The 25,183-nt window shown below is 34.2% G+C and overlaps 1 protein-coding gene across 1 annotated transcript in view; it reads left to right on the top strand.

Annotated features, from left to right (window-relative positions):
* The window catches only part of LOC140449781 (ATP-binding cassette sub-family C member 4-like), a 92,090-nt gene that overhangs the window by 44,160 nt on the left and 22,747 nt on the right, over window positions 1-25,183 (top strand). Inside the window, exons 8-12 of the mRNA XM_072543128.1 lie at window positions 4,621-4,771; window positions 7,653-7,883; window positions 12,627-12,888; window positions 19,234-19,433; window positions 23,675-23,810. Of these exons, the coding sequence (XP_072399229.1) occupies window positions 4,621-4,771; window positions 7,653-7,883; window positions 12,627-12,888; window positions 19,234-19,433; window positions 23,675-23,810 (980 nt within the window). The remainder of the gene's footprint in view (window positions 1-4,620; window positions 4,772-7,652; window positions 7,884-12,626; window positions 12,889-19,233; window positions 19,434-23,674; window positions 23,811-25,183) is intronic.

Genomic DNA, 25,183 nt, shown 5'->3' with positions numbered 1-25,183 from the left:
GTGTAAATACAAAAATGTAGCGATTTAAGTACTGATCCTTGATTGGCTTATCTAGTGAGTGGTCTTCTGCAACACGAACCCTGGAACCCAAACAAGATAGAAAATCTTGAATCCAAATGTTCAACTTTCTTGGATGCCATATTGATCCAATTTAGCTAGTAATCGACGTTTTTGGAACGGTCGAAAACTTGGGAGAAGTCCAAGTAGACTAGATCGTTAGGATGCAGGTTGTTTAAAGATAATGACCAATCATTGCTACATTTAAATTTATAGAGTCAAAAGCTTTAGTTAAATCAATAAAGAGGGCTCCAACAAATTTCTTTTGATCTAATAAACTATAAATGAATTTAAAAAATGTTGTTGATGCACTCTCGGTTGATTTACCTGGAAGAAACCCATTTTGATATGAACTTATTATGTTATATTTACTAAGAAATGACAACATCCTTTTATGAATGCATTTTTCAATAACCTTACACAAGACAGTTGGTACGGTAATTGGTCTATAATTTTCTAACATAGTTTTGTTTCCTTTTTTAAATATTTGGGAAACGATACCAATTTTCAAATCAGTGGGAAAAATACCCATCTCTACAGATTTATTAATTAAATCAGTTAACGGTTGAATAATGTACACGCTCATATGTTTAACTAGCTTTGTGGAAATGCAATCAATGCCCACTGAATTTACATTTTTTAAGGATGAAACAGCTTCGGCAACATCGCTATAGTCAATAGGATAGAAGAAGAATGTTTGGTCAACATTTAAGGTCGTATAGTTTTTAAATTGTGGATTTCCATATTTGGCATTTAATGCATTTTTTGAAAATGATGAAAAGAATACGCCGAAAGCATTTGCCATCTCTTTTTTATCGTTTATGAAACTTCCTAAGTGTTCGATTTTTTCTATGTTTTTATACTGTCCTTTTTTTCCAGTTTTGATATTAACTGTTTTCCAAATAAATTTTTGCTTTTGATGGTTATTTTTGTTGTGAAAAGTATTCCGGAAACAATGCTTTTTTGCTTCTTGAATTTTATCAGTATACTTCTTTTTGTCTTCTTTATATTTTAATTTTACATCAGGGTCTGTCGAATTTTTTGTCAACCAGAAAAGGTTTTTTAAATCAACTCCCATCTTTAAGATTTCGTTAGAAATCCAGTTGTTAGTATTATTTTGACTTAATTTTTTTACAACCATAGGACAACATATATCAATATGATACAATATAATATTTACAAAAACAGTATAAGCAGAGTCAATATTGTCGAGATTTTCATAAACAACCTTAAAATCCTCATGATTCAACCTGGTTGCAATGTTGATATACTTGGTTCAGACAAATTTCTAAATGTTATAGCATTCGTTATGTCATTTGTGTGGTGATTTGCTATTGAATTTATATTTGGTATTATAAGTTCCAATCCACTATGATCTCCAAGATGAAGATCTCTAACTGTTTCCTCATATGATAGGGAATAATTTGTAAGAAAATAGTCAATTTTAGATTTTGTTGTTCTGCCGTTTTTATTTGTGAAAATTCTAGTAGGTTCTAAGTTTTGGCATGTTAAATTAAAACTTTCAATAATGTCATTCAGTAAAGACTTTTCCCGAGACACACTCAGGTAATTAATATTAAAACCACCACTTACAATAACATATTTAAAATGATCATAACAATAGTTTAACGCTAAAAATAATTTGTTCATGAAAATCTCTACATCACCACTGGGTGCTCTATATATGTTTATCAAACAGTACGTACTTGCATTTAAATTGAAGGTTATACAACAACACTCGAAATTAACTTCTTCTGCTAAACTATTTATATACTTTGGTACTTTAAATGACATTGACTCTCTGACAAACATTAGGACACCACCGTGGATTTTTTCAAGTCTATTATATGAAGCAGCTTGACAGTAATTCTCAAAATTAATACTATTTACACTTAACTCATTACACCATGTCTCAGTAACACAAAAAATATCCGGACAGTTACAATTTAAAATTAGCTCAAATGCACATGTTTTGTTTGTTATTGACTGTGAATTTACACAAATGATTTTAAAATGTTTGAACTCTGAATTAATTGCCGTTAGGTTTGCGTCTTCGGCTGATGCATGTCTGAGTTGGTTCTCAGGTGAAAAAACCGTTGGACATAGGCACCATGTGGCCATTTATTAGAATCCATAGCATCTTTAAAGTGGTAATCATATATACTTACCTTAAATGAGGCATAAAGAATAGGATGTTTGGAAGACAAAGATGTACATGTAACCTCCGGGAAAAAACTTCTCAATGATTCTGTCATATCATCAGCAGTCATACGTGGGTCCACCCTGTATACGTGCAGGTCCGCTATTTTGGATATACCCTTTAGATCTTTACCATTGACTTTAATTGCATCATTCTTCCCTATAAGTAATTGTCGTTTTGGTTTACTTCTTTCCATTTTTTTTCTTCATTATTAGTTTGGTTTATAGCTTCTTCATTTAGATTTATAATCACATTTTCGTTTGGTTTCCATCTCCAAAATTTTTGTCGAAATCATATTCTTTGAAATATTTGAACCACTAGGAGAGCTGGCAACACGCTCATTTTGAACTAAATTAGGTAGTTTATTGTTATTGTTTTGGACCGGTTGTTTACTAGGCTGTCTGCTAAATTCGTCAACTTTTTGCATAGATTGGAGGTCCTTTGTTTTTGTATTGTAATTTTTATTACCTTGTTTTAATAGGGCTATGTGTTCATTTAAAATATTTATCTTATCTCTTAATTCAAGTATTAGGATATCTTTCTGCTTTAATATATAAGTAAATAAATGCCAGTCAATCACCTGTTTATCTGTGGTCTCCATCGCATCAAAAAATGCTTGGTCAGATTCAGTGCTTGGCTGCGTGGATACACAACATATGTAATTACATCGTCATTTAGAAAAGTAACAAAGTTACATTCATCATTCATCTTACATGAAAGTGGTTGTCACATTTACTGCACTTTATACCATTCACTAGATTTCTTTTACACTTTTTACACATTTTATTATTGGGAGCTCCATCATTTACGGCTGTACCGCTTGCTGCCATGTTGCCAAATATTTCGGTCATGTAATGAGACATCCAGAGAGGTATAACCTACATTTCATAATACAGGGTAAGATCGCCGGAAGGAGAGACCCAGCCATCCTGGCTCCGAAATCTCCGAGAACGGCATCAAGAGAGACCACCGCTAAGAGGGTTTTCAGACAAGGATACTGTATGCGAGATACAGAATTTTCGACGGCGGCTGTATCGGATTCACGGGCATGCTCGTCAGTATGAAAATAGTAGCAGTGCAGTGCGGTTATATTTTTGGATTATGGATGTAGAAGAGTGTGTTATGCTGTGGTACATATTAAATAAAAAGAAACTGAAAAGACGACGTAATTTGTGGGTTCATCCTATTGTAGAATTAAGAGAAACCAAGGGAACGTATAGTTTGCTGTATCAAGATTTATTGCAAGATCCATCGAAGTTTTTTAATTATTTTCGAATGTCTGTGAAGTCGTTTGAAGAACTTCATAAAATTTTGGAAATTCAATTGAGTAAAAAAGACACAACTATGCGTAGAATTATTTCATCAAAAGAACGGCTTTCTATGACTTTTTAAAGTTAAAGTCTATGACTTAAATTTAAAATAAATATGTGTACTTATCTCCAATTTGTAAATTGTTTACCTCGCTCTAAATAAAAAATAACCGTATTCCTTTCACAATAATGTAGTTTGATATTCGTTAAATAATCAAAATTCCAATTAGCAAACTTTTAAAACTAAACTGTATACGTATGAAACAAAATATTAAACTATTCTACTATGTATTTATAATAAAAACATGTTTATTTCTTACCATATTCATTTTGCTGTACTGCAGTCATGGCCTCAAAATTGTCGCTTAGAATTTTCGACCCAGCACTGCTGCTTTTTATTTCTATTGCAGTAATCTGGCGATGCTGTATCCCATAGACAGGGATTTGATTATACCAAACAAATAAATTTGTCATAATCAAATACAGCACGCTCCATTATTTAACTATATTCAGAAAACACCTTCTTTCTTTCGTTGCTCATTCACAATTATTCGACAGAAAATCGCGCGTCTATGGAATGTGGTGCAAAAGTATTCGTGTCTGAAAGCATTCATTTAACGTAATGGTTCTTCTGTATCTGGCATACGCATTCAGTCGTCGGCGACAGGAAGGTCCGAGATACTGAATTCAGTATCTCGCATACTGTATCCCTCGCGCGTCCCGTCTGAAAAGCTCCATTTGAGTCTATGTAATATCTGCGTCTCGGATACGCGTATCTCGAATACAGTATCCTCGTCTGAAAGGGGGCTAATTTACTTAGAGCCGCCGTAAACAAAGTTAGTATTGCCAATATGATCGCCAACGTTCGTTAATCGTACAGGGCACTGAAAGAAGAGAAGAAGATTATTTATTTAATTTATTGTAGGTAGAATGTCTCTGTTTTGAATAGTTCGGTGTAAAGACTATTAGAATATTCTAATATAAAAACTGTGCTCTGATGTATTTCCAAACCGAGTATGGTTAAATTGATCTGATTGATATTTTATTTTTTAGCAAACTTTAACATTTTTGGGAATACTGTATTTAATTATCTCCGTCAACACATTATTTATCTTTCCTTCAATATTTTTGTTTGTCAAGTTATATTTTATACAGAAGTTTTATCTACCAACGGGGAGAGGCATACAAAGACTGGATGCGGCAAGTAAGTAAGAATAAAAAAATTATTTGTATTTGATTTATTTGATTTGCTACAGTTGATTTTTTTTTTGAATAATTTTTTTATTGTGATAATAAATTCATTTCCAAAAGTCGTTATATCAGCTCCCAATTGACGTAAATTCAGGTTTACTTAGTATATAGTTTTTAGAGTGGAACAGTTGGAGACATGACTACTTGTCAAATCTACAACAGCGGTATAAGTGGCAAAAACCCGTCACAAACCTAGAAAAAGAAGAAGTGGTGATAATAAAGAAGGACGATACTTCGCGGGGGAAGGGAATTGGCCACTAGCGAAGATAATCGAAACACATCCCGGAGCCGAAGGTTTGACAAAAGTCATAACAGTTCAAAAGGCAAACGGAAAAGTAACTACTCGTCCTATACATAAGTTGATACCAATAGTAGTAGAGCCTTCCTCACGAAAGACAAATAGAGCACGTAGTATGTGGAAAAAATTTATGTTTTTTATACTATTTTTAGTATTATTGAATCCTTCAAACGCAGACTTGTACAAGATTTACGCCCCATCCACCGAATTATATTCAGAGCCTCTTAGCGATGTATATATAGATCGAGGGATATTTAGAGTAAAAACTCATCTAGAAAAGAAAAGTATTTTAGATGGTGAACGGACGATAGATTCGCTGGTAGAATCTCTGAAAATTAAAAGAATGCCAAAAAAGGGATTTCTAGGAACAGTCCTCACATCATTATTTGTATTAAATGATGAAGTATGAAGGGACATTGATTCCTTGGACGAAAATCAGAAGGAAATAATAAAAAATTCAAAACATCAGACGAAGATCATGGTACAAACAATAGCTTCGATTAATTCTACAGAAGAAAGAATAAATGGACATTTAAATAGGTTCTAAGAAGTACTGATAAAAGGAACCAAGAAAATGTCTAAAGGCCTAAGTCTCATGTCTCATACAGAGCTGACACATTAGAAAAAGAGTACATGCAACTGAAAGTGGAAGCGGCCTATGACCGTACAATGGAATATGCAAGAGAATAATAAGAACACATACGAAAAAATATTAAACCTTTATTACAGTCATGGACACTTCATAGATATTATAAAACCTGGACAAATAGAGTAAATTATGTTGAATGCTACAAAGTTTCCTTCACAAGGAGTAAATATAAGAAGGCAGCCAATAATAAATACGGTTGCACAAAATGAAAAAGGAGACATCGTCATTATTGGCTAGTTTCTAATAATTGACAATGCTGGATACAACCTACTGAGAATCATAGCTCTTCCGTTGTGGGTGACAAGTGGCATTGTTCGCTTGTTGGTAGTCCCAAGGAATTTGCTTGCAGTAGATTATAATAATTTACACTATTTTAAAGTGACATATAAAGATAAAGAAAGGTGTATAGAATTAAACAAAGGAGAGTTGGCATGTTCACCTATGACAGTCAATAATATGGATATTCAGCCGAACTCTATCTTAAATGAATTATATGATAGAACTGTCATCACCTGCAATATAGTAGAGTACATGACAAAGTAAGCCAGTTGGTTAAAAATGATCACACCGAAGCTCTGGCTAGTCATTTCAGTATACGCTATAAATTTAGCTATAATGTGCGATGGTTCTCGATCTGAACATATAATAAATCAAACGAGTTTTATAAAGCTGTTACCATAACGCGTTGTTCAGACCCGGATCATTGTATTACTCGCATCCAGTAATGGATCGGAAACAGCAATTGGAAGTTACTTAAAGAATCCCGTCAGCTACATTGTAGAGATTATGCAAAGGCCACTAATAAAACAGATCAACATTTCCAGACATAATATAGACATTCGGGGAGGTAAGTTGCCAAATATAGTAAGTACTATAGTGCTATAGTACAGACAGAGGAGTTGGACCAAGACATATCCGAACACACGTGGAAAACCATTGCCAATCATCAGTGGATTCCTTATTTAACTACAGGACTAGTAATTATATTCATTGTTATGTTGATTGTCATTATGTGGAAGGTAGTGAAATATCTTCGGAATACCAAGAGAGCCAAAAAACAAAGGCATCAAGGTTCCTCCATCCAACCTCATCCAGCGCCTAAAAGACATACGATATCACAATCAAATTTAAGTAGAACTTTAAGGACAGTCCCCACCTAGATCAGTTTCCCTTAATGAACCTAGATTCGAATTAGATAGTATACCTGAATCATAAATTCTAAATATTTAATTTTAAATTGATCTATAGAAGCTAGATTAGAAATAAAAAAATATATAGTTGAAATTACCAGCATAAGCCCCAGGATTGTATATCTCATCTTCAAACTGAATGCAAGATATAACCTTAAAGTAATCCAGACATATGCTCCAACCACTACCCACTTGGATAAAAAAATTGAAAACTTTTATGAGGACCTAGAAACAGCGTTACATGCCACACCAGCATATTACACAACAATTATGGGCGACTTTAATGCGAAAATGTTTAAACCAACCTAAAACCGGACACGTGTATTAAAGTAAATAAACTTGAATATAGCCACAGTTTTAGTGAGAATAACCCAAAGGAGTATATTAAGTACTGAATGTATGTGAAAATAAAATTGTTACTTTTCCTATTTTATTTTGTTACAATTGCATCAGATTTTTAATTTCATTTTTTCTTGATTAATCATCTATAAGATTTAAAATAATAAAATTTTCAATTTTATTTGCAATTTTTCTAAATTTTCTTGCCATAAAAACCTTCTACACAGTACTAGAAAAAAATAAACTCAGGAAAGTCGTTCTCTACTAATGGCGTGGTAATGGAAAATAGAGATTTACTTTTATATAATAGATTTTGAGGTATGATTTATCTTTTCATATAGCTTTTTGTTGTTTTTAGCTAGAAGTCCAATGATTGGATATTTAAATGCAACGCTTGAAGGCCTGACGGCAGTTCGAGCGTTCGAGAAGCAGCCATTACTTATTTCAGAATTTGATCAACACCTAGACCATTATACATCAGCTTCTTATATGATGGCGTGCGCCATTAGGTTCTACGGCTTTATTATGGATATGGTATCAACTTTATTTTTTGCTGCCATAGTAATAAAGTTTGTTTGTTTTGATACAGGTAGGTGAATGTACCAAAATAATTAGTTTCGAAATAAATGTCTATCACATTATTACTTCCTCCCCATATGCCGTCTCCAACATTGGAGGTTAGCAGTTATGGAGGCCAACATTTCTCTGCTTTTAGCTATACACATAAGTTTTTCGAAGCCTAGTCCTGTACGGTTTTTAATAGTAAGCAAATAGGATAATTTTTTTCTTCCAATACCTCGTTTCCCCTCTATCTTACCCTTAATTATCAATTGATGAATATAGCACTTTTAATTACTCATCAAATGACCCAAATGACTGGTTTTCTTATTTAATAGTTTTCAATAGTTGTTTTGCTCTATTTAGAATCTATGTCTATGTAGAAATTCTTCAATTGTTTTAACAGTCCAAGAACTTTTTAAAATTATCTGGTCAACTCACATTGCAATTTAAAATGCGTCGAACTTATTCATTATCTATATTTAGAGTCCAGTCTTTAACGCCATAGAAAACGTAAGACCAAACCAAGCATTTTACAAATTTCAATCTTAGTTTCTTAATCTCAAAGAAACTTTCTCTAGCTTGAGCGATTATCTGTTTAATTTCTCGTTCTGGGTCAATATTGTAGTTAATCATTGGCCGAGAAAAAAACCGGAATACAATAAATTGACTTAACTCGTTTGAAATATGGATATTTAGAAGATTGTTAAGGATTCCATGGATGGATAGAGCGAATACAGAAGTGTTAAGGAGAATAGGTAGAGAGAGGGAAATGGAAGATACAATAAAAGAAAGAAAATTGCAGTATCTCGGACATGTGATAAAAGGCGAAAGGTAGAACATCTTGAAACTCATAATTCAAGGAAAAGTAGAGGTTAGGAGAAGCGTAGGAAAAGACGCGTTTCCTGGTTGAAGAACCTGAGAGAGTGGTTTGGTTGCAGCTCAAGGCAATTGTTCAGAGTAGCTGCCTCGAAGGTCAGAATAGCCACGACGATTGCCAACCTTCGTCGCGGAGATGACACTTAAAGAAGAGTCCAGTCTTTGACGCCATAGAGAACAACAGGCCAAACCAAGCATTTTACAAGTTTGAATCTTAGTTTGATATAAATATGTGTATCGCAGACTAGACCATAAATATTAAAGAAACTATCTCTAGCTTGAGCAATTATCGGTTAGATTTCTTGTTCTGGGTCAATATTGTAGTTAATCATTGGCCAAGATATTTGTAATGGTTTATGGTAATCTATACTAATATACCCTTTGTGATCTAAGTTGTTGGTTAACTAATAATTTTCACGATGCTATCCTATCTTTGTTTCTACCCACGTATTTTGTTTTTTTTTTTAATGTTAAAATCAAGCTCAAATCTCCTACTTACTTCTGCTTCCTGGAAACAAGCGTCTACAGACCTTTCAGACTCACTGCAATAATGACAAGTTCTAGCTTATCTTATATTGTTCAGTCTTTCTCTATTTATTAATATTCCCTCATCTATATTTTTACCGCTAGGTTCATATTGTACTCTGAATGTATATTGAATAATAATGGGAACAGTATGCATCCCTGTCGCATACCTCTATGTTTATGATGTCGTTTAAACCATCTCTAACTCTAACAGCTACAGTTTGCTTGTAATAGATATTGTTTATTATATGGCGGTCTCTGCTGTCTATATAAGTGAATTTATTATTGCTATCAATTCGTCATAGTTTATTTTATCAAACGCTTTCTGATAATTGACATTATTTTATCAAACGCTTTCTGATAATTGACAAAACACACATATACAGTGTGAAAGTATGAAAACAAAGATATATACTACACCCTGTACGATATAGTAACAAAATTTTGGTTATGTATATTAGATGGACAAGCGATTTATAATTTTATATTTGCGACGTTTCCAAATGTACAGTTTCTGAGATATACGGATAACATAGCAAAATATTAAAGGTGGTGTTTAGTATGACCATCTTGTCTTTGGAGCCAGAAATTCATTCTGAATGAAAATTCATCTTTTTGACCGACTTTGACTTTTTAACCATATCCGGAGAAATTGGTGCTGTATCTTCTGTAGCTCTGTGTTTCAGTTCTTGGGTGGAATCATCATGAAATACTTCACACCCAAGAGAGCGACGCCAACAAAATCAAAAATTAAAATCGAAGGACTAAATACACAATCCACGATGTACTTATGCAGAAACAGAATATTAGAGAATATCGTTGGGAATAATCGAGAAAAGCTAGGATAAACTCAAAAATAACATAATTGATGGAGTATTAGGATCACTTAGAGAAAGGATAGTATCGAACACTAACATACCAAAAAAGAAAACCCAATGGTTTAGAGAGAAAATGAAGACAAAATGTGAAGAAAAGAAGAAAGCTTTTTTAAAATACAGAACACAACAAACACAACAAGCATACAACCACTGTAAACGAAACAGAAATGAAATGAATACGTTAATTAGACAAATAAAAAGGGAATACTAACAGAGCTTCTAAAAACTGATGGGACACGACTTCTACGAAACACAAAAAGAAATATGGATAATGATCAGAGGACAAAGAAAAAAATGAACAAACTAATAAAAACGAAACACATTTAGAAGGAAACATGAGCAGACTACTTTTGATCCCTATTTCCTAAAGTTAACTATAATAAACCACCAACACCAGAGGTGACGATAAACGAAAAAATAAATATTGAGGAGGAAAAGGTAAAGAAAGCATTAAGGAAATTAAACAAAAGAAAACCACCAGGAAAGAACAGAATACTGAACGAACTTCTAAAGTAAGAATGAGCAGATCTGACCAAACAACTAAGAACTAATCGGAAAAATAATAAAACAAAACAGACTTCTTCAAGAATGGAGATCGAGCATCCTAATACCTCTTAATTTATTAAACACAACACTAAAATTAACAGACAAAGTAATAACAAATAAATTAAATGAAATTATAACACTACAAAAAGAACGACAAGGTTTTAGGTCAGCGAGATCATGCACCGATGCTATATTATAAGAGAGATACTTCTGGGAATAATCAAAACGATTGAAAATATCTACCAAAATAACACAATAAAAGTTAAAATAGAAGAAGAACTAACTGACCCTATTGAAGCTGGCAATGGGATAAGACAGAGAGACTCCTTGAGTCCTCTGTTGCTCAACCTATTCTCTCAGATTGAAGATGATCAACAACGTATGCTGCCCTAATTTTATATAACCGCCCGAAAATTTAATATGACAATTTCCCCAAAAAAGACAAAATGCATGGTTATAACAGCAAATTTACTAATATGTAAATTGGAGCTGGAAGGTCTGATAATAGAACAAGTAATGGAGTTTAAATCACATTATCTAGCTCCGGAAAGCTCGAAACAGAAGTAAAAGATCAAGTGAATAGAGTAAACAGTACCGCAGATTATCTGCTTCTATAATATTGAAAACCTGAATAACGCCTTGATCCATGGGCTATAATAATGAAGTCACCATTAAGTGGAAGAAGCAAGACTTTTATAAAATCGTCTTTTTCATTTACGATGTCATATGATGGATAAGTTGGGATATTATCAAGAAGCAATCACGATTTCTTTATTTTACCACTTTTTAACTAATGGGCTCTAACAAAGAATATAAATTTTTTTATAAACCATGCCCTAATGATTGTACCTACTATCCATCCAAGCACTCTTTTGCGAAGTGTAAAAGACAGACATCGCAGACATCTTAAAGTGTTTAAAACAACGTCGTTTCTTGCTTTTACCAATGACTGGCATATGCAATCGGTAACTGAGAGTAGCATTAGCACAAGCTAAGGCAGTGATACGATCTCTATTTATTTTAGATCCAGATGCCGCTAATTCACGACGGAACGAAAGAGTTTTTCGTGGCAAAACTTTTCATTTGAGCACAGTTCCGTCTGCATTATAAAATTTTTCGAACTTCCCAAGTTTGATTTTGAATTAATTTACTGCTGATGAATTAGACAGTTTTTCTTATTGTATTTGAAACTCACGATTGTCATGTCTCGGCTTAAATCGTTTAACACCAGCCGGTGCTTGCTTTAAAATTTGACAGCTCTCCGGGTTTTTCGTTAAACTGAGCTGCTTTTCCATAGAATCAGACCAGAAATAGGTTTTCCCCGGGATCTTTTGAGAAAACCACTTATATATAGTTTCATCGTTTTACGACTTGTGGATCCGTATGAAGAATCAAGCTGGTACATGTTATATATTAATCCTGTATCGGAACAGTAGACACTTCGAAAAAATTAGACAGGCTTAGGTGAGGTTATGTTATGTCGATGAGCAGCTCAGAATGTCCACGCTGCTATTATCAATTGAATTATATGTAACCGTTTTATAAGTAAATAAATTGCTGTTTTGTTAGTCTGTGCTTCATTAAATACAAAAAAGGACATAAAGTTACTTATACTCTTCTTCTGTTTTTTTATATCCGTAATGGTAGATTTACCAACTTTATATTCATTGGATAACTTGATTTCAGATTTACCTTCCTCTAATCGTTTATTAATCTCGTATTTATCTTTCATAGAAAGAACAAAATGTAAATATAATATAAACTTATATTTATAAGTTTAGGTATTTTCAATCGAGTGTTTACGTGATAGGTCGGGAGTTCGGATACGCGGCTGTTCGGATAATCGACGCTCTACTGTACTTGACTTACTTATTCATTCTTATCGGGCATTATGTTTTTTTCAGCCTATAATATTAATAAATATTTAGCTATATATTATGTTTTAGATACTAAAGCTGGTGACGTTGGGTTAGCAATAACTCAAGCTATGTTGCTTACTAGTGTTCTACAGTCCGTTATTAGGCAATACACAGAAATAGAAAATAATATGACAGGTATAGAAAGAGTTTTGGAATATACTGACATTGAATCTGAAGATAAATTGCAAGGACGTACATTGACAAATTGGCCATCGTTTGGAGAAATAAAGTACGAAAACGTTTCTTTAGTTTACAACACATCGGAACAAAAAGTATTAAAAAATATTAGGTAAGTGTCTTCCTAGTGAATATTTGAGTTTATTTTTATTAAGCAATTTTATTCCTTAATAACATCGCTCTAGAATGCTGAAGAATGCGCGTTAGAGAGAAATGGGTGACTATAACACAAAGACTGTATAAAGAAACACAAGTGCAAATAAAGTTAGGTAATGAAATAACAAAAACAATCACCGCAACAAAAGGCCTCAAACAGGGATGTGGTCTCTCCTACACTTTTTAACATATATAAACAATATATATGTTATGAGCAATGTCCGAAATTGGACAATCCTAGCATTGTACAAAAAATCTTGTCCACTTCTAGCATTGTACCCCTTTACTGTACAATCTCCGAAATATATATAATCGGCGGACTTTGTATAAAAGAATTGCTGTACAATGTTCGAATTTCAATAAGTAGCCATGCGTCAAAGTTTAAGATAATATATCCAATATCGATTCATATCGATTTTTACGATTATTTCCCATTTGTTATTAACTACAAACAAACATCAATTGAGGTTATAAATCCATAATTAACCAGCGTTTTTGACTTTTGGATTCGTAGAATTAAATTATTTTAAATTATCAAACATATCTCTTGAAAATCTAAGATGTTTTACAAACATCTTCCTTATTTATTATAGTGATGTATCTATCTCTTGAAGCTTTGAAATGTTTCACTAACAATATCTTTATTGTAGAACAATTTCTTCTTCGATTCGATTTTTCAATTTTTGATTTGGTGTGTCGCTTGTCAATAATAATCGATTCGAACTGATGAGCGTTTCGACAATTATTTTGATTATTTCGGACATTGTACAGTTTGGGGGTACAATGCTAGAAGTGGACAATAATTTCTGTACAATGTTAGGATTGTCCAATTTCGGTCTTTGCTCGTAACATATATATAGATCAGGCTTTGAAAAGATGGTATAGAAAATGCGGAACAATGGGCATACCAGTACAAGAGAATATATTACATTCACTACTTTTCGCAGATGATCAAGTCATTTTTGCACAAGACAGGGAGGATATGGAATATATGATAAGGAAATTAAAGGAAGAATATGAACTTTGGGGACTCGAGATAAATATTTGCAAGACCAAATACTTATGTATTGGACAGGAGGTTGCAGATTTAAACTTAAGTTTAGAAGAAGAGACTATTAAGAGTTGTAAGGCTTTTAAGTATTTAGGGTCAATGATTAGCCGAGATGGTACTTGTATGAAAGATATAGAAATGAAAATAGCACGGGGAAAACAAGCCACAAGAGCACTTCATGGAGTGATATGGAACAACACTCTAACCAAAGGAAACAAAAAGGGGACCTTTCAAAGCATAGTGATGAATATTACCCATATGGAGCGGAAGTATGGCCAATGACAACACCAATACGAAACAAAATAAGAACAGTTGAACTGGACTTTATGAGAAGATGTCTACAAATCACAAGAGCGGATAGAATAAGAACGGAGGAAATATGGAACAGAATGGAAGTAAAATGCTCAATTACAAAAAAGTTGGAAAACAGAGCCCTGTTGTGGTACGGGCATGTACAAAGAATGCCAGAGCATAGGTGGCCGAAAAGAATATTAAACTGGGACCCGCCGGGAAGAAGACGGAGAGGAAGACCTGCTACAAGATGGAAATCATACGTCGGAAATGCTATAATAGATAGAGACCTCAGAGAATGTGATTGCGAGAATAGAGTGCTGTGGAGGACGAAAACGGCGAACTCATAATGGGAAAAGCCGAAGAAGAAGAAGAAGAAGATATTGCTCTAAAAGTTAAAAACAACTTATGTAGCCGGTTTGAACGTAATAAATGCCTTGAAAAAAAGTCAAATAAATGAAATAGTATACATTATAGATTTTATAACGATTAACAAAAAGTTTCGTAATGGAGTACAAAGTGCAAAAACCTATCCAAGCGCAGATGCAGATACGGATCATAATCTATTACTAGCAAACGTCAACATTAAACTCAGGAAACCGGAGAAAAAAGTTAAAACCACCAAAATTAACATCAAAAACCTAAAAGACGACAACTGCCAACAGCAACTAAACGCAGAGATAAATAAATTAACTGAAGGAAGCGTTGAATGGGCATATATGAAAAAAGCCATACTAAAAGCGGGAAAGGAGGTCCTAGGCGAAGAAGAGAAAACCACTAAAAAAGACTGGATGGCACCGGAAATAGTTGAGCTAATAACTGAAAAAATAAAATACAAAAATAAAGATGAAAATAAATATAAAACCATCAAGAATAAAATCAAATATGAAATCAGAAAGGCTAAGGAGGAATGGATGAACAAAGATTGCCAGGAATTGGAAGAACTCAGCAACAAACATGACACCTCAAACTTACATAAAAAAATGAAAGAACTTACAGGCAACACCAGACAAAGAAGAACACTCATAACAAGAGATAATAATGGAGAAATACTTACTGAAGAGAGCAAAATAAAGGAAGTATGGGAACAATATATAATCCATCTGTTCCATGACGAGAGAGAAAATGAACAAGATATAGGTGAAGAAAAACAATACCTACAAATTTTACCCTCAGAAGTAAAGAATGCCCTACAGAATGCAAAACAAGGAAAAGCACCGGGTCCTGATCAAATTCCAGTTGAACTGTTAAAAGCCTTAGATGACGGTAATATAAAGAGACTCACCCGAATTCTCAACCACATATATGTAGAGGGCAACATCCCGGAAGAATGGCTTAAATCGATATTTTTACCTCTACCAAAAAACAACAATCCCAAATCATGTAATGACTATAGATTGATAGGCCTAATGTGCCACCCTTTAAAGATTCTCTTGAAAATTGTTCAAAACCGAATTTATAAGAAATGTGAGGAGAGGCATTATTTGCGTTGACGGTACTCTTGCAGAAATATCGGGAATATAACAAGAGTGCATATGTATGCTTCATAGACTTTAGGAAGGCCTTTGACCGAGAGCAACTTATGAACTTAATAGATGAATTAAAAAACATCAATTTAGACAAAAAAGACATTGAGTTTATTAAGGCTATATACTGGAACCAGAAAGCAGTAGTAAAGGTGAACGATATAGAAACAAATAATATACCGATTGCGAGAGGGGTTAAGCAAGGATGCGTCTTGTCTCCGACGCTTTTCAACGTGTACTCACAGGTCATATTCACAAAAGCCTTATGGGAAAGAAAAGAGGGAATAAGAATTGGTGGAGAAATCATAAACACCATGAGATTTGCAGATGACACGGTAATTATGTCTAAGAGTATAGAAGAACTACAAACTTTACTAGATGCAATAAATAGTGAATGCATTCAAATGGGACTTGACATCAACACAGATAAGACCAAATTTATGATAGTATCAAGGAATCCAATAAATAATGAACAACTAACTCTTGGTGGACAGCAAATAGAGAGAGTGACAAAATATAAATATCTAGGAGCTTACATTAACACAGAATTAGATCCAGACCAAGAGATCAAGGTACGAATAGAAATGGCAAGGGCAGCGTTCTTAAAATTCAAGCAATTGTTCTGTGACAAAAATCTGAATACTGCGCTGAGACTGAGGTTTGTTGAATGTTACGGCTGGTCGCAACTATTGTACGGTGTAGAAACGTGGACACTAAAAGCGCAAATAGTTAAGAAGATTGAAGCCTTTGAACTTTGGATATACCGGAGAATGTTGAGAATTCCATGGACTGCCAGGGTCACCAATGAGGAAGTGCTGAGAAGGATGGGTCGAGACAAAAAATTGTTGAGAACGATAAAAGTACGCAAGACTGCATACCTTGGACAGATACTGAGAAATAATAAATATAGTCTTCTGCAGGTCATCATGCAGGGTAGAGTCGATGGCAAAAAGGGAATAGGTAGAAAGAGGAAGTCATGGCTGCGGAATATTCGAGACTATACAAACATGACTGTAGACGAATTATTCCACGTTGCAAAAGACAGAGAAGATTTTAAAAATGTGGTCGCCAACCTCCGTTAATGGGGACGGTATAGGAAGAAGAAGACATTATAGGTCTTGACTTCTTCTTCTTCTCCTTCTTTATAAACATTTCTGCTTGTTCATTGGTGGATTAATACCTCTATGGAAGATTGTCACTCCATCTTTTCCGCGGTCGTCCGATACTTCTTTTGCCGATTGGTGAATTATCTCTTGCTATTTGGACGATACGGGTCTCCTCTATTCTGCTTATGTGGTTATTCCATTATTTTTATTTTTTTGTCCATTCATTTATACACTGTACGTTACATTTTCTTCAATGTCTTTACTTCTACTAGGTAAAAAGAAATAAGACTTACGAGCAATTTATTATTTCTTTTTACCTATTTCAAATGGACTCACATAGGCAAGATATTTAAGATTAGTCTTTACTTCTCTTTTGATCTCTCAGCGTATTTCCTGTAATTCTTCTTGGTACTCTCATCTCTGCCGTTTCCAGTAGCCTTTGCGTTGTAGTTGTGTCGGGTCTTGTTTTGACTTGCCAGTCTATTTGCTTTTTGTACTTGATCTCTCACTTCTTTCAGATTTCCATTGCTGGACAATGTAATTCCCAGGTATTTTATTTCCACTACTTGTTCATTACTAATGTCATCAATTTCTATTTTACATCTGGTTGGTTCTTTGCTAACTACTATTTTTTTAGTTTTTGGGATGAGATTGTCATATTTAATTCTTTTGCTCTTGTATTAAATCTGTGGACTAGTCTTTGCAGACTATTTTCATCTTGGGCTATCAACATTGCGTCGTTTGCGTAACAAAGTATTACTTCCACTTGGAACCAGAAATATACTCTTAAGTTTGCTTCTTCTTTCAGAGAGTAGAAATCATTATCACTTATTAGCAGTATAGAGTCCTATCGAACGGCAACCAAGCCCCTCTAAGATTTCTGAGCCAAGACATTCTGCGTCGGGACTGATTGCTTCTTCTTCTTCGTGCGACTAGGATTACTCCTGTTTGTCTGCCTCTTATTCTGTTTCAGTCGTTTTTGACTGTACATTATCTTTCCACCTTTTTGGCGGCCTTCCAACGGGTCTTCTGCTATACGGCTTGTTGTTTTTACAGATGTTCGCTAATCTATCTGGTCCCATTCGGTTTACATGTTCGTTCCAGTTTTTTTTTCTTGTTTTTATCCACCTGTTAATATAAGCATTGTTCGCGTATACTTCTGTTGGTTTGTCTGTCTCTTAATGATATGCCCGCTATTGATCTTAATACTTTCATTTCGATATTGTTAATTTGTTGTTTCGTCTTTCTTGTATCGGTCCTTTTCTCCGCTGCATATGTTAGGATTGGTCTTACTGTTGTCTTGTATACTTTCATTTTGCTTTCCGTGGTCAGATATTTGTTTCTCCATATGGTTTCTCGAAGGCAACCACTTACTGTTGCCGCTTTTGATGCTTGCCCTGTGGTATCTGTTCTTATATCCCTGTCACTAGTAATCTCTACTCCTAGGTAATTGAATTTCATTACTTGTTCTACAATTTTGCCGTCTCTTTCTAGTTTGCATCTGATTTCTTTTTCCTTATATTTTTCCTTGCATAACTAGTCAGGCATACGTGATTTTTTTTTCCTCTCTGACTAAATGATCCAAATATTGAGAATTTTGAATTTTAATAGTTTTTGTGATGTTACATTCTGTGTTTATTCATAAACTCCTTTTAAATTTCAATAATATCATCATTATTGGTACATTGAGCCTCGACTTTCCTAAGCTGATTCCTCCATTATGTCCTATTTTATGCATTTTTTTGCCTATTGACATTACCGATCTTTATGCCATCGTTATATATACACCATCATTTCATCTCAACATTGGCTTAAAGACAGCGGAAACAAAGGTCTACTTACCGAAATTGATTATTTCAATGTACCTTGCTAACACCAACCAACAGTGCAGGTTGAAATGGTAAACAAATCACAAAAAATCTTGGACTGTACACAAAACAAACATAAGCTCACACCTCGACTACTTACTGCAAACTGGTTAGTAGGCATAGGCAACTAAGAACACTCACGCGTCGTTCGGCGGTCAATTCCCCACTCTATTACTGAAATTTTGAATGTGCCCATATTTCACTGCGTCCCCGTTTTAGGCGACTCTCCCCTAGTAAATTATAATATATTATTTTTGATAAAATTTAATTTAGATTCCTATTTTATTAACAGGCATTTTTCTATGGTACATTATAGTATAAATTAAGCATATTTTTCTACTGCTTCTGCGCACATACTTAAAGAGTACAGGGTTAACGACTTTTAAAAATTCCAGAAATATCGAAAATGTTATTATTTAAAAATAAAGCAAAATTAATAACCGTATTTATATTTTACAGTTTTACTATTAAAAGCAAAGAAAAAATTGGAATTGTTGGACGTACAGGCGCTGGAAAATCGTCTATTATTTCAGTATTGTTCAGGCTTTATAATATCGAGGGTCGTATTTTAATAGACAATGAAGATATTAAGGATTTATGTTTAAAACATTTACGATCCAGCATAGGTATTATTCCACAAGATCCTATATTATTTTCAGGTAAGTCAATCGTTGTCTCTCGTTTTATTGTCATCAGAATGCCATACGAATCGCTGGATAGGTACTTTCAAAAGTATTTAAATCACCATAATGGGATCCACAGTTAGAATACAGTGCAGGTAAGATAGGCAGTGTACAGTAGTCTCCCTCTATAACGATTCCCTATATAACGATAATTCCTCTATAACGATGACAATGTATTAATTCTTTCTCTATACCGATATCGTGCTCTCTTTATAGCGATAACTTTTTAGCGTTCAATAGTTGATGACAAATGTGTTATTGTGTTTAAAGTTCCTGAGTCACAAGTGGTAAGGTCATTGTCCAGCGGTTGTTTTGCTTTGCGCTAATGGAATGCGGCCACCCATTCTACTCTTTTTATAAGAGAATTAAGTGACTCACGTTTATTGTTCGGGCGGCGTACCTAACTGTTATCACGTCAACAGTCAGCATGTTTTTGAAAAAGTGCTCTCGGTGGAGGAAAAGTTATCAATAACTCGAGCAATAGAGAAAGGTGAAAAGAAATCGGATGTCGATCGCTGGACGTGGCTGTCTCAGTCAACTGTGGCTACGATATGGAAGGACAGAAAAAAGTGGCTTAGAGCGGGATGGAGGGCGGTAGCAGGAAGAAGTTGCGGAAACCTCAGCATGAAGATCGCGCTATACTTCAGTGGTTCCAGCAGCAGCGTATGAACCATATTCCACTTTCTGGGCCTGTGGTCAGGACAAAAGCTGAGTTTTTTGCAACTGAACTTGGAATTGAAAATTTTAAGGCATCTGAGGGTTGTCTGAGCAAGTGGAAGCTGCGGCACAAGATCAACTACGCGCAAATCAGCGGAGAGCCTCGCGATGTTAACCAAAACGTAAAGGATGATTGGCTACAAAACGTGTGGCCTGGACTGAAGGCACGATATGCGTCAGACGACATTTTCAATGCGGATGAGACTGGATTGTTTTTTAAAATGGCACCAAACAGAACTTTAAAATTTAAATTGGAAAAATGCGTTGGTGGAAAGCTTTCTAAGGAACGCATTACAGTTTTAGTGGCCGCTAACATGACAAGTTCGGAGAAGCGAAAATTTTTAGTGATAGGGAAGTCGAAAAACCCGCGTTGCTTTAAAAACATAAAAAATCTAACGGTGACCTATAAAACCAACAAGAGTGCGTGAATGACCTCGAAAATTTTTGAAGAAGCGATATGAAAGTGAGATACCGAGCTTAAAGGGAAAAAATTCGTTTGCTTGTAGACAATTGTCCTGCTCATCCTGTATTGCGCGACCTTCAAAACATCGGACTCTGTTTTCTGCCAGCAAACACAACGAATGTCCTTCAGCCTATGGACCAAAGTGTCATCAAGGGTTTGAAAAGCCATTACACGAGAAGACTTTTGATGGAATTGGTTGAGAATAATGGCGATCTTAAACTAAACATTCTTGACGCCATCCTAATGATTAGTAAATCCTGAGACGAGGTGACGAGCAATACAATAAAACATTCCTTCAAACACGCAGGATAGCTGGAAGATCAAGGATTGACTGATGATGAAGATGACCTGCCATTAGATGTTAGGGCCAGACAGTTTGAACTTACTATCACCTACGCTACGGAAAATATGGCGTTAAGATTTTGATACTGCAAGCTGAATCCGATTTAGATAGTGCGGAGTCAAGTGAAAAAGTATGTGGCTTCAAACAACACCCATTTAAAAAGAAAACTGTAGAACGGTTGATAAAAGAAGCTTACCATCGCGTATCTAAAGAGCAATGGCATAATTATATGAATGACGTTAAGTAAGATATATTGATAATTAATATTGGAAATGATTCAGAGGATAAAGACAATTTAGATATGTATATATATATTTAGGGATTCTACAGTATTCACTGCCTTCCCTCGCTCAACCGTTTCCATCTCTCTCTGTTGTTCCATTCTCCATCGTTCAGTCCTCTCTTACTCATGGCGTCGTCTACTTCGTTCCTCCAGGATTTTCGGGGTCGTCCTCTTTTCCTCCTTCCAATGGGGCTCCATTCGGTTATTTTCTTTATCCATCTGCTGTCGCTAGTTCTTCTTACATGTCCATACCACTTTAGTCTTTTTTGTTCTATATATGTTAGTATGTCTGTTTCTATTGATGTTCTTTGCTTTATTTCGTCATTACTTCTCCTATCCATTCTTGTTACTCTGCAGCATCTTCGCAGGCATTCCATCTCTGTTGCTACTATCTTACTGATAGATATGTATTAGTATTAATTAACGAGAAAAATCTCAGATATAAAGCTCATTTGTTATTTTAGTACATGATCTTCTTTTGTACTTTATGTATATGTATTTATCGTGATGTGTAGGGTAAACTACTTGCATTTGTGTGTGTATATGTATATAAGTTTTTTATAAAATTAATTTGTTTTTTTTTTGTTTATTCTCTTATTTATCTCAAGTAAATTAACGGGTAAAGATTTTTTAAACAAACTGCGTAAGGTCCTGATTTCTCAGTCTATCGCCAAACTACCACACACCTACCACTGTGCCGACATGAGCGGCATCGCTTCGCTTCGTAAAACCAACACTGCATTCTAACTGTGGCTTCTACTTAAGTATAGATTAAAAAGCTAAAAATATGGATATTTTCAAAAAAGTTTCTGTCAAATCCATTATTGGATACGAACATGATTTTTTTTTTTAATATTATTTTATCTTTGAGTTAAACGAGAAGAGTGGAAACAAATTCGTATGATTGTTACATATTAAACAAAAAATTCGAACGGAAATACTTAAAAAAGCACCCTTGCAAGATAGCTTGCACCACTTTTAATTGAAAATTAAAATAAAAAACAAAATTGTGTACATTTGAAGACGAAGTTGAAAAAAAAATCAATTTTTTTACCAATTTTTGCATGTAAAAATTAATTTTTTGACTTTTTTTTCTAAAAAGTGGTTAATTGTCTTGGAACGGCGCTTTATTTTTAAGTATTCCCGTTGGAATTTTTTGTTTCAGATGTGCTATTCCTGAGAATTAGTGCCTTTTTCAAGACTTTAACTGAAATGCCATCTAGAAAACCCTATACCGCGCTCTTTTTAGCACTTAAGAACTAAAATAAATATTGTTTTGTTTAAATCAAGATAAAATAATATTTAAAAATCGTGTTCGATTCTAATATTTCATGTTCGTATTTAATAAAGGAGCTGAGAACTTTTTTTTTAATATGCATTCTTTTAGCATTCTAATCTGTATTATAGCTTAAGATAATTCATTTTAATTAATGGCAGTTTTAATAAAGTACGTGATATCAAAATTAAATGATATTTTTCAGTTATTAACAGTTTGACTGCGTTCCCAAAATATGTAAACCACGGAACTGTGCATTACCGGTCCCCCAGGAACGATACCGTGGCGCGAACACAATGCTTTACCGACCGTTAAGGACCGGTAATGACGTAATTGGTTTTTATATTTTTACAGTTTTATAATATAAATATTTAAAAGTAAAAATATTTAAAAACTTGCCATTGTCATCTGTTTTTTGATCAGGTTTCCTGTTAAGTATGTTTTAAAATGTCAAGACAGCCTACTACTTTTTACAGAGTTACATTAAAAGATCAAATGACATAAGACTTTATTTTATTAGTATAAATGATATTTTAAAACAATTTTATAATACGTAAGTAGTTGTTCTGAGTACCCCAAATTTCTCCCTTGTTAATTTTTTAGGTACCGTTTTGGCAATACCTCTTCTGTTGGACCTCAAGGTTCCACAATAAATTATTTGTTTTATGAATAATGATTTGCCTAAAGGTAAACTCAAGTAATAATTGTCAGCATACAAGTAGAGATAGTAGACATTTTCGAATCATACACTACCTGCTCTCTTTACCACGATAAACTATTATGTTTTTTGTATATCCATCCACTGTACATAACTCTGTGCACTCTGTATAAAACTCCCAGGTGACCTTTAACTAGAAACTGGTAAAAGTTTAGGATTTTCATTTACAAAACAAAATGAAATACAGATAATTTATTTATTTTGGAGTATTTCCTCGTTGATTTGTAATGAGTTTTCTGATTTCATTGCTATTACCACAACTGTCATTATTAACAGGGCATGGGACCAGCAACGATTACTATTAGGCTATTCAATCCATCCAACAGCTTCCTCAAAAGCAATTGCAATAGACAATAAATAAATAAAATATAAAATTTATCTCACTTTAATTGTTTTACTTAATTACTATTATTCTAGGTTCGATTAGAGCAAATATGGATCCATCAGGAACTCATAAGAATGAAGAAATTTGGTCCGCAATAGAAAAAGTCCATTTAAATAATCTGTTTACCAGTTTGGATGATGTCATTGTTGAAAATGGTTCACGTTATAGGTAAGCAATGTAACCAAACGGTTTTTCACTTCACGTAATATGATATTTTACTGAAAGGAAAAAGTATAAGGAAAAGAAGGCCCAGGAAGGCGAATGATTTCCTGGCAGAAACATCTACGTACGGGTGTAAAGTACAGATTGTTATATACAGATAAGCACTACAAGAAGAAACAGTCACGCACAAGCTTTGAGTCAACTTGCATAGAACTGAGTGTCTTGAGTGCTGTTTGACTTTTGGGAAGTAAATCACTATTGTATCGTTCTCTACATTGGAAAAAACGGAGTCTGTCTTTATTTCATAATATAACCTTATTTAATGTGTCTCTTGCATGACGCTTATAGAAGATTAACCCTCTAGCAGCCTGTATGTCATAGACCTGACCTCCCTTTACACATATGTGTTATGTATTTAATGAGGCACCGACTATTGTACAAAACTATTTATTAAAAGATACAGTGGTTACAAACATACATTATGGATGGATCCGTAGACCCACGGCGTTCCATCACCTAACCTCACTATCGACCCCTAGTCTTTTCCACAGTGTCTCTTATTCCGCTGCCGGACTCATATATAACATCTCCTCCCTCGTTAGAGATCAAGTTTAATGGGAGCGTTTACTTAGTCTTCCAGAGCGCGTTCTAATATTGCAATCATTGGATGTTTCATCACTCGGTATAGATGTGTTTGTTTCTTCTTGTGATGAAATTGGAATGGGCTCCTTCCGTTCTAATTGAATAGGCTCGTTTTTAAAATTTGGATTCACTGGGATTTCAATTGTAACACTGTCACGTAACACTGGCACATCATCACTCACTATAGGAGGTTCTGCTTGAGCTTCGTTAGAATCTGGGATTCTATCTTCACCTCTGTCTTTTCTCATATCATTTGCGTGTGTAAATTTTATTACACCGTTACTACATACTAGATAAGTACAGTAACTTAAAATTTTCATAATCTTTCCTTTCTGCCATAATTTTGTTTGTTTGTTTTTAAGATAAACACATTCATTAACTTTATACCATGTATGCCCATTTTTAATTGGGATAGATGCATGCTTACTATTATGACAAGAAGGTTTCAACTTATTAAATCTAGTTCTAGGACGCACTTTAAAAATACTTTCACTTGGAGAAATCCATGTAGCTGTTGTAGGAGTTGTTCTATAAGAGAATAAAAAGTTTTGAATTTTCTGAATAACCAATCGTTTATTAATCTCCTCTCTCTTAATAGTCAACAGGGCTTTTTCCAAATTTTTCTTTACTATTTGAACACTACGCTCCGCAGCACCATTACTTTGAGGTTGATATGGAGGTGTCTTCAATGGTTTAATTCCATTTGCTTGACAAAATGCCACAAATTCACTGGAATT

This window comes from Diabrotica undecimpunctata, chromosome 9, assembly GCF_040954645.1.
Source record: "Diabrotica undecimpunctata isolate CICGRU chromosome 9, icDiaUnde3, whole genome shotgun sequence".
Taxonomy (NCBI): domain Eukaryota; kingdom Metazoa; phylum Arthropoda; class Insecta; order Coleoptera; family Chrysomelidae; genus Diabrotica; species Diabrotica undecimpunctata.
This window is presented reverse-complemented; position numbering and strand designations above follow the sequence as displayed.